General features: G+C 49.3%; 2 protein-coding genes and 1 long non-coding RNA gene across 3 annotated transcripts; all 3 read right to left on the reverse strand.

Annotated features, from left to right (window-relative positions):
• Positions 1–6: 6 nt before the first annotated feature.
• Positions 7–6,502, reverse strand: LOC141372143 (leucine-rich repeat-containing protein 37B-like; the record flags this gene model as incomplete). Its single annotated transcript, XM_073890649.1, has 3 exons — positions 6,320–6,502; positions 5,185–5,665; positions 7–1,097 (listed from the first exon to the last, which is right to left on the reverse strand). Coding segments are annotated over exons 1-3 (1,755 nt in total), but the record flags the coding sequence as incomplete, so codon positions are not given.
• On the reverse strand, positions 2,804–5,178 carry LOC141372141 (uncharacterized). The gene has a single exon (XM_073890648.1). The coding sequence runs from the start codon at positions 4,955–4,957 to the stop codon at positions 2,816–2,818; it is 2,142 nt and encodes a 713-aa protein (XP_073746749.1). The 5' UTR covers positions 4,958–5,178; the 3' UTR covers positions 2,804–2,815.
• Positions 6,503–7,489: 987 nt separating the features above from the next.
• On the reverse strand, positions 7,490–10,596 carry LOC141372142 (uncharacterized). Its single transcript, XR_012377455.1, has 3 exons — positions 10,523–10,596; positions 8,576–8,661; positions 7,490–7,607 (listed from the first exon to the last, which is right to left on the reverse strand). It is a non-coding gene; the product is annotated as an uncharacterized lncRNA (long non-coding RNA).

Raw genomic sequence — 10,596 nt, forward strand, 5'->3', positions numbered from 1 at the left:
CTGAGCTGGGGTCTCTTGCATGGTTGGAGAAGTTTCAGTCTCTGTAGTAGGTTCTGGAGTTATGGTAAGCCCCAGGTCCAAAGGTTTAACCGTGACTTTATTTAAGGTTGGATGCTGAACCTGAACCTGCTCTGACTGTGGAAATGTCACCTCAAGGTCCTTTGGAGGAGTTGTAGTCTGCTGCAGGGTTGTAGACTGTTTAACCTCTGTAGTAGATTCTGGAGTTATGGTAAGCTCCAGATCCAAAGGTTGAACTGTCACATTTGGTGACCACCAATGCTGAGCTTGATCCTGGTGTGGTGTTGGAACTGCTGCCTCTTGATATATGTGAGGTTGGGATACAAGTTCCTTAGTCGGCTCTGGATGCTGATCTGGGATCTCAGGCATGGCTGGAGAAGGTTCAACCTCGGCAGCAGATTCTGGAGTTATGGTAAGTTCCAGGTCCAAAGGTTTAACTGTGACTTTATTTAAGGTTGGACGGTGAGACTGAACCTGCTCTGAATGTGCAAGTGTCACCTCAAGGTCTTTTGGAGGAGATGTAGTCTTTTTCAGGGTTGTAAACTGTTCAACTTCTTTAGTGGGTTCTGGACTTACAGTAAGCTCCAGGTCCAAAGGTTGAACTGTTACATTGGGTGACGATGGATGCTGAGCTTGATCTTGACCTGGTGTCTGAACAATCTCCTCCTGATATACTGGAGATTGAGCTACAACAACCTCCTTAGGTGGCTCTGGAGGCTGAATTGGGGTCCCCCGCCTAGGTAGAGAAAGTTCAGTCTCCTTAGTGAATTCTGGAGTTATGGTAAGCCCCAGGTCCAAAGGTTGAACTGTGACTTCAGCCAAAGTTGGATGCTGAGTCTGAACCTGCTCTAGGTGTGCAAATGTCACTTCGAGGTCCTTTGGAGGAGCTGTAGTTTTCTTCAGGGCTGTAGAATGTTCAAACTCTGTAGTGGGTTTTGGAGTTACGGTAAGCTCCAGGTCTAAAGGTTGAGCTGTGACTTCAGTCAAATGTGGTTGCTGAGCCTGAACGTGCTCTGGATGTGGAAGTGTCACCTCGGGGTCCTCTGGAAGAGATAGAGTCTGCTGCAGGGCCGTGGAATGCTCAGCCTCTGTAGTAGGTTCTGGAGTTACAGTAAGCTCCAGATCAACAGGTTTAACAGTGGCACTGGGCAAGTTTGAATGCTGAGCTTGCTCTTGTCCTAGAGGTGGAATTGTCACCTCATTATGGACTGGAGGTTGTGCTACAACCTCCTTAGGTGGTTCTGGACGCTGAGCTAGAGCCTCTTGCTGGGTTGGAGAAGGTTCTACCTCCTTAAGGGGCTCTAGAGGTAGACATGGGGCTTCTTGCAGGACTGGAGAGGATTCTACCTTCTCAGGAGACTGTGGAAGCTGAGAATGGGTCTCTTGAGAGACTGGAAAAGGTTCCACTTTGTCAGGGAGTTCTAGAGGCTGAGCTGGGGCTTCCTGCTGGGCTAGAGATGGTTCTACCTTCTCAGGGGGCTCTGAAGGCTGAGCTGGGGCCTCTGGCTGTGTGGGAGAAGATTCCCCCTCCTTGGGGGGCTCAGGAGATATAGCTGGGGCCTGCTGGGGGACAGGGGACTGAGCTGGGGCCTCCTGCTGGGTTGGAGAAGGTTCTACCTCCTTAAGGGGCCCAGGAGATTTAGCTGGGGCCTGTTGGTGAACTGGAGACTGAGCTAGAGCCTCCTGCTGGGTTGAAGATTCTGCCTCATTAGGGGGCTCTAAAGGCTGAGCAGGGGCTTCCTGCTGGACTGGGTATGGTTCTACCTTCTCAGGTGGCTCTGGAGGCTGAGATGGGGGACTCTGGCTGTGTGTGAAAAAGTTCTACCTCCTTAGGGGGCTCAGGAGATATAGCTAGGGCCTGCTGGGGGACAGGAGACTGAGCTGGAGCGTCCTGCTGGGGTGGAGGTTTGACCTCCTCAGTGGGCTTTGGAGGATGAGGTGAGACTGCATGTTCATTTGCAGATGGTTCAATCTCCTTAGGGGGCTCTGATGGCTCAGCTAGGACCTCCTGTTGGCCTGAAGCAGGTTCTACCTCGTTAGGAGGGTCTGGAGTCTGAGCTATGAGCTCCTGTTGGCCTGGAAGAGATTCATTTTTGGGGATCTCCGGAGACTGGGAAAGAGGCTTGAACTGGATTGAAGAAAATTCAATCTGCTCAGGGGGAACTGGAGCCTGAGCAGGGACCTCCTGTTGCACTGGAGAATGTTCAACCTTAGTTGGCACTGGAGTTATGGAAGCCTCCAGATCTACAGGTTGAACTGTGATACTGGGCAACATTGGATGCTGAGCTTGACCGGGACCTAGAGGTGAGAATGTCACCTCATGATGTACTGGAGCCTGAGATACAATATCTGTAGAGGACTCTGGAGGCTGAGCTGGGTGCTCATACTCAACTGGAGAAGGCCCGATCCCCTCACTGGGCTTTGGATGCTGAGCTGGGACCGCGTGCTGCACTAGAGAAGGTTCTACACCCACAACAGACACTTGAGACAGAGCTGAGCTCCACTGCTGGCTTGGAGGAAGTTCAATTTCCTCAGGAAGATCTTCAGGCTGAATTGGGACTCCCTGCTGCACTGGAAAAGGTTCAAAATTTTCAGGGGGTGCTGGAGGCTGATCTGGGACCTCCCGCTGGATTGGAGATGGTTCAGTTTCCTCAGGAAGATCTTGAGGCTGAGTTGGGACTTCCTGTTGGATTGGAGAAGGTTCAACATTTTCAGGGGGGGCTGGATGATCTCGGGCCTCCTGCTGGATTGGAGAAGGTTCAACATTTTCAGGGGGTGCTGGATGATCTCGGGCCTCCTACTGGATTGGAGAAGGTTCCAACTGCTCAGGGAACACCGCAGACTGAGCTGAGGCCTCTTGTTGGGGTAGAAAAGTTTCAACCTCATTAGTGGACCCTGGAGTTATGGTTAGTGCCAGACCCACAGGTTTAACAGTGACACTGGGCAACAGCAGAAGCTGAGCTTGACTCTGACCTAGAGGAGAAACTGTTACCACATGATGCTCTGGAGAGTAAGCTGGGACCTCCTCCTGTTGGGTTGGAGGAGGTTCAACCTCACCGGAAGGCTCTGGATGCTGAGCTATGGCTTCCTGCTGGATGGCAGAAGGGTTAACTTCCTCAGAGGTCTGTAGCTGCTGACGTGGGGCCTCCTGATGTGTTGCAGGTTTAACCTCCCCAAGGGGATTTGGATGCTGAACTGTGGCCTCTGAATGGCCTGGAGAACGTTCAATCCCCTCAAGAGACTCTGGATACTCAGTTGGGGTCTCTGGTTGGGTTGGAAAAGGCTCACCCTCCTCTGGGACCTGAGGGTGCTGAACTGGGGACTCCTCCTGGGTTGTAGAAGGTTTGATCCCCTCAGAGGTCTGCAGGTGCTCAGCTGGGGCTTCTTGTTGAGTTGGAGAAGGTGCAACCTGCTCAGATGTCTGTGGATCCCCACCCTGGCTCTCGTCCTGGGTTGAAGATTCACCCTTCTCAGGGGTCTGTGGAAATTGAGCTGGAGCCTCCTCCTGGGATGGAGACAGTTTTCCTTCCTCAGGGGCTTGTGGATGCTGGACTGGGGTCTCCTGCTTGGTTGAAGGTTTAACTTTCTCAGGAGTCTGTGGATGATGACCCTGGCTCTCCTCCTGTATTGAGGAAGGTTTGGCCTCTACAGGGGTCTGTGGAAGCTCAGCTGGGGCCTCCTGCTGGGCTGGAAAAGGTTCACCCTCTTCCTGGGTCTCTGGAGGTTTGGCCAGGGCCTCCTCCTGGGTTGAATATGGTTCACCCTCGGGGCTCTGTGATTGCTGAGCCAGGGCCTCCTGTTGGGTTGTGGGAGGGTTAACTTCTCCAGGATACTCGGGATGCTGAACTGGGGTTTCCTGCTGTGTTGGAGGTTTCTCCTGTGTGGTAGATTCTGGGGATTCAGTTGGAGTCTCCTGTTGAACTGGCAAAGGTTCAGCTTCCTCAGGAGACTGTGGAGGCAGAGTTGGGGCTTCATGCTGCATTGCAAATGGTTCCACATTAAGGGGCACAGAGGGCTGAGCTGCAGCCTCATCCTGAACTGGCAAGGGTCCCACCTCTGTAATGGGTTCTGGTGTTATAGTAACCTGCACATCTGCAGGTTTAACACTGACATTGGGCAGGTTTAAATATTGAACATGATGGTGACCTGGAGGCGAAACGGTCACCTCATGATGACCTAGAGGTTGAGCTGGGTGCTCCTGCTGGGTTGGAGAAGGTTCCACCTCCCCAGAAGGCAGCTCTGGAGGCTGAGCTGGTTGTTCCTGTAGGGTTGCTGAAGATTCTATCTCTCCTGGAGACTGAGCTGGGGTCTCTTGCTGGGTTGAAGATTCTGCCTCATTAGGGAGCTCTGCAGCCTGAGCTGAGGTCTCCTCCTGGGTTGAGGAAGATTCAGCTTCTCCAAAAGGCTCTGGAAGCGGAGCTGGGGGCTCCTGCTGAGCTAGAGAATGTTCTGCCTCTTCAGGATTCTCTGGGGGCTGAGCTGGGATCTCCTGCTGAGTGAGAGAGAGTTCAGATTCCTCACTAGGCTCAGAAAGCAGAGCTGGTGGTTCCTGTCCGCTTGGAGGCTTAGCTTCCGCAGGAGGCTCTGAGGGCTGAGCTGGGGTCTCCTGCTGAGTTAGAAAAGGTTCAACCCGCCCAGGAGACTGAGAAGGCTGAGCTGGTTGCTGCTCACTTGAAGGCTCAACCGCCTCTGGAGGCTGAGCTGAGGTCTCTTGCTGGGTTGGAGAAGGTTCTGCTTCCTCAGTATGCTCAGGAGGCTGAGGTGGAGCCTCCTGCTGGGCTGTAGAAGATCCAACCTCCTTAGCCGGCTCTGGAGTTATGGTAAGTTCCACATCCGCAGATTTATGTGTAACACTGGAAAACCTTAAATAAGTTAGATAGTGGCTTATAGGTTGACTTATCACCTCATCACTTACTGAAGTTTGAAGTAGATACTCCATAGGAAACTCTGGAACTAAAGTTGGGGCCTCCTGCTGGACTGGACTAGGTCCAGCCTCCTCGGGGCGCTCTACAGGCTGAGCCAGGGTTTCTGGCTGGGCTGGGGTGGGCCCAGCCTCCTCGGGGAGCTCTGCTGGCCAAGCCGGCACCTCCGGCTGGACTGGAGTGGGCCCAGCCTCCTCGGGGAGCTCTAGTGGCTCAACTGGGGCCTCTAGCTGGACTGGTGTAGGCACAGCCTCCTCGGGGCGCTCTACAGGCTGAGCTGGGGCCTCCTGCTGGGTTGGAGAAGCCTGAGCCTCCTCGGTGCGCTCTGGAGGCTGAGTTAGAGTTACAGTAAGTACCAGATCCACAGGTTTAACAGTGACGTTGGAGAAATTTGGCCACTGAGCTTCTTTCTTACTTAGAGATGGCACATTCACCTCATGTGCTGTTGGTTGAGGTACCCTCTCCTTAGATGGCTCTGGAGGTTGAGCTGGGGCCTCCTGAGGGGTCAAAGGTTCTACTTCCTTAGGGGCCTGTGTAGGTTGATCTGAGGCTTCCTGTTGGACTGAAGGTTTGATCTCTTCAACGGTACTTGAAGGCTCAGCTGGGGCCTCCTGTGGGTTTATAGCTTCCTTAAGGATCTCTGGAGGCGGAGATGGAGACCCCTGCTGAATTGGAGATGTTTCTATCTCTTCAGGGGGCTCTGGATGTTGGGCCTGGGCCTCCACCTGAGACAAAAAAGATTCAGCTTCCTCAGGCAACTCTAGATGATTTGGGGTCTCCTGCCGGAGTGGAGGAATTTCAACCTCCTCAGGGAGCTTTGGAGGTTGATCTGATCCCCCTGGGAAATCCATTGGTAGGTTCTCCTCAGGTTATAGGATATCCATACTGGAATCTGAATAATCATCCTGCAACTCTTGTTCTAGGTGGTCTTTATTTGTAAATTGGTTTGGAGTTCCAACAACTTTGGCAAGCCTTTGATGCTGAGCTAGATCTTTCTCCAGGTTTGGGGGTGAAACAATGAACTTTGTTTGCTTTGAACTGTGACTATCCAGAGGCGGAGCAAGTATTTCAAATGATTGGTGATCTTCAGCTTGATCTAGACCTACAGTTTTAATCTTACTTTGGAGTCGAGGAGGCGGAGTTATGGTCTGATTCTGATTCCAACCTAGCCTTGGAACCACCTCTGGGAACCCATCAAAAAGCTGGGTTAGCTTGTCATTCAGATCCTGATCTGGCTCTGGGGGCAGCTCGCCAACTGAATCCGTGTCCGGAAACGGAACCAAAGTTTCAGTCAACTCCTTAGGCAGGGCCAACATCTGGGCTGGAGCTGAGGACCCCAAGTAATGAAAGCCCCCCGGCTCTGCTGGGGGTGTAAGTACCTGGGGCGATTCGGGCGGGAATTCAGAGGAATGCGAAGACCAGGGCTCAGTGGGCCCCAGGAGGTCGGCGGTCAGCTGGGCAGGGTCCAGGGCCCACTCCGGAGGCTGAGCTGCCTGGACCAGCAGACACAATGATTGCCACGTGAGGAGGAGCAGCGGGACCCAGAGGCGCAGCCGGGACATGACACGCGGAGGCTCTGGGGCGCACTGAACCAGGTCAGGGCCTCTAGCTGCACTGGGGTGGGCCCAGCCTCCTCGGGGCGCTCCGCAGGCTGAGCCGGCACCTCCGGCTGGACTGGAGTGGGCCCAGCCTCCTCGGGGATCTCCCGCTGCGGCGCGAGTGGAAGCCGAACCTTTATGGCAGCCCCGTGATGCGCGCACCATTAGCAACTGCGCGCCCCTCTCCTGCCTACTTCCCACCCTTTATTTATGAAACCTTTATTAGCCGGGCACAGACGGGCACCGTGCCCCTCGGAGCGAGCCCTTTTTCCAGAATCACCGGGACCCAAGCCTCCCTTCCCCCTACAAAGGGCACAATCACCTCCTGCTGCTCACAGCGAGGCAGGATGGCCCCAGACTCCAGGGGCTCTGAGGTGGGAGGGGGGAGTTGCAGTTTCCCAGGGACACCGCAGGACCTGGCGTCCCCGGAAATTAAAAAATGCTAGTCCAATTCTGACGGATTGAACTCGGCCTCTTCAAAGCTTAAATCCGAGAGACACTCTTCCTCCCCTTGGCCATCCTGCTTCCAAGAAAAGTAGCTGACCTGCAGAATAAGCATCAGTCAGGGCAGTGGGGAAGGGAACACATTTTACAGATAGTTATTCTAAAATGTTGCCATTTCGTCTAACTTCTCAATACGCATGTCTGAGTAGTAAGTCGCCACTCTGTTAGGAGGAGGGTGCCTACCACTGAATCAGTGATGGCTCCAAAATTTCTGTAGGAGGGGTTTTGGGGTGGGGGTTGGGGGGACAGGTGAGCATTTCATTCTGGGAATGAGGGTCTGAAACCAAGAGAATAGCCCTCTATTTACACTGGTATGGGAAAACTTGCCCCATTCCACCTTGACTCAACACAGCCGTCAGTCTAGAAAAAGTAACAACACCGCTTTTCAGAGGTCTGACCCTGTTTGTTCACATGGAGAAGGCACTTAGCATGTTCAAGTTAGCATGCTAAACAATTTTCTTGAAATAGTGTAACTAGCACCCAGTTTACATCCTTCACAGCCCTTTTTACGATCTGTTTTATTTGAGTCCTTGTTTATGGTCTGGCACAAGCTCTAGCACGCAAACTGTAAGAGAGAAGGGTTTTATCTTACTCCCAGCGTCTAGCACATAGTAAGGGTTTTTAAACGGAACTGATGCCAAGACTGGCCTTATTTAGGAATGGATCTGTTGTTACAATCAGGTTTCTGAAATCTTTAGCATCAATACAGAATCTCTTTCTCTCACATTTCACAGAAAGCTAGACTTCTTAAAGTGTAAACTTGGGTAAGTCTGAAGTTCCCTTGACTGGCTTGATTTAAATTGAATTAAAATAACTATTTTGCACAAAAAAAACCTTCAAATACTTTTTCAGAAAGTAACCATCTTTCCTTTCTCCACTCTTCCCTTCAAAACAAACAAACTTTGCAACTTTGGAGTGAGTTAAATCATCAGAAATCCAGCCCCAAATTCAGTTTTCAATGACATGAAACACATTCTTTTCTCCTCTTTTTTTTTTAAACATTCTATCTGCAGTACATTAATATCTTCTTTTAGAAATTACTTTGGCAACTTAATCCCTAATTCAGGGCATTGCTAGAAGTGATTTACAGAAAAGTTCTTCAGTAAAATATTTCATACAAGATATGTATGAGATGCTGACATCTGGGTAATACACCTTATTTGAAAGGCCTAATGGTTTTCAAACACTGTAGCATAATCTCACTTAAGGTCAGAGTTACTCTGTTCCCAAATCCCTGAGATTCTGTTTGAGGGGAGCTCTAAAAGGCTGTGTCCTCTCCTATGTCCACAACAGTGGGAGTATTCTGGTGCAATTTGCTCTCCAAATTTTAAATAAGGGGTCAGAGCCAAGGGCCAGGACTTCAGGAAAAGCCCCAGAAACTCTCTGCACTCAAAAACTCAAAGTTTCAGAGTTTTACATTTCCCAAAGGATGTTAGAGCGAACTGTACGTGCCAAAGTCTTCCAAATCCTGCCGGTTGCTTTAAATTATGGCTCCACTGGCTGTGGAACCCTCGAGCTCTAATCTCCACATACTTGAATTAAATCCTGTAGCTCCTCTTCGGTTCTGGCATCTGTAATCTCTTCACAGGGTCTCTATTCCACAGCTATTTTACCACTTTCTGAAATAAAGTTAACAAGTAGCATATCAAAATTTTTCTTGTTCTAAAACTTGCTGTATATAACTGGGATAGCACCCAGTAATTAGACATTCTTTTGATTTTTTAAAAAATATTTTATTTATTTATTCGAGAGAGAGAGTGCACAAGCAGGGGGAACAGGAGAGGGTGAGGGAGAAGCAAGCAACCTGCTGAGTAGGGAGCCTGATGAGGGGCTCAATCCCAGGACCCTGGGATCATGACCTGAGCCGAAAGCAGACCTTAACCAAATAAGCCACTCAGATGCCCCAGAGACATTCTCTTGATTTCTAAAAGCAGAAAATAAAAGCATTTTCCCAGAAGTTTTCTCATCTCAAGCTTCAGTTTTTATCATAACTATTTTTTAAAAAGATTTTATTTATTTTTTATTTGAGAGAAAGAACACGAGCAGGGGGGAGGGGCAGAGGGAGAGGGAGAAGCAGACTCCCCACTGAGCAAGGCAGTCCGACATAGGGCTTCATCCCAGGACCCTGGGATCATGACCTGAGCGGAAGGCAGACGCTTAACTGACTAAGCCACCCAGCCATCACTATCATAACTATTTGTGAAAAAATATATATGAAGTTATCAACCATGTGGTTAAAAAAACTTTATGATCTCAAGAGATAGGAACTAAGGAATAATGACATAGGAAGTTAAAACTGTGGAAGCAAAAATGTTCAATCATAGTATGATTGAACAGTAAGACATTAGGTAGGGGTAAATTTGAGTTCAAACCTGGAATAGAGACCACTGGACTATGGCTGATACTTCACATTAGAAACAAGGCAAGTATCTACTCCCTGGGAACCAAAATCCCACCAGATACAATGAACAATGCTTTGGAAGGGGGTGGGCAGGGCATGCATTTGAACACTTTATCGGCAGAAACAGGCCCGTGTAACTTATAGACAATACAATTTACCTTAAGGCAAACTAGAGCTACAAGACTTTTTAGTCTAAGGAATTTTGAATGTGTACAAGGGCTACCATGGCATATTATGGAGAGGTCAACAACCCAAACGCTTAGTTTGGTTCTTAAAGGTTGTCATTCAGAATTCACAGCTAATGGAGAGTCTACCTGATGATCAGGGAAGTCAGTCTTCACGGGAAGACTTGCCCAGGCTGGAAACCTGAGATCAATCCAGGGCCAACTCTTAAAGCAAATAAGGCCTCTGGGAAACTTAGCTAGGATTTCTTAGTCTTTAAGACTCAAGGCTCTGAGGCAGGGGAGCAACTGTTTGGGGACTCTCTACTAATTATAAAATTTCCAGAAAAAAAGGCACCTGGGTAGCTCAGTCGGTTGAGTGTCCCACTCTTGATTTCGGCTCAGGTTATGATCTCAGGATTGTGAGATCAAGCCCTGCATGGGGCACCATGCTGGGTGTGGAGCGTACTTAAGATTCTCTCTCTCCCTCTTCCTCTCCTCCTCCCTTGTCTCCCTCTGCCTCCCTCTTTTATTTAAAATAAAATAAAATAAAATAAAATAAATTTCCTTCAAGCCTGGATTGATTCTCTCTCTCCCTCTCCCTCTACTCCTCCCCTGCCTCCCTCTTTTATTTAAAATAAAAGAATATTTTAAAAAAATAAAAATTCCTTTGAGCACAGCCTGTAACATTCATACCACTGTAGAACTCCATAGGGAATACAATCAACATTATTCAGTAGGATGGCCACTTTCAAGGTTCACAAAAATGTAGCTGATCATTACATAAGAATCATGGTCACCCAATATGTCAGTGCCAGAAACAAAAACTGAAACTGAGTTGATTCCAAAAGCATAATCTAATAAATTCTCCAACAGGAAAATAATAATGATATAAGTTAACATATTTTGTCTGCTTACCACGTTTCAGAGATAGTTCTAAGCTTTTTATATTCATCATCTCATTTATTCTTACTATACCTCCCATGAGGTAA

The sequence above is a fragment of the Callorhinus ursinus genome, unplaced genomic scaffold, assembly GCF_003265705.2.
Source record: "Callorhinus ursinus isolate GAN/ISIS: 27379988/994484 unplaced genomic scaffold, GSC_fseal_2.0 scaffold1557, whole genome shotgun sequence".
Classification (NCBI taxonomy): domain Eukaryota; kingdom Metazoa; phylum Chordata; class Mammalia; order Carnivora; family Otariidae; genus Callorhinus; species Callorhinus ursinus.

What these genes read in the sequence shown, in the direction of transcription:
- LOC141372141 (XM_073890648.1), bottom strand. Translation starts at nt 4,957, where the DNA reads ATGGAGTATCTACTTCAAACTTCAGTAAGTGATGAGGTGATAAGTCAA.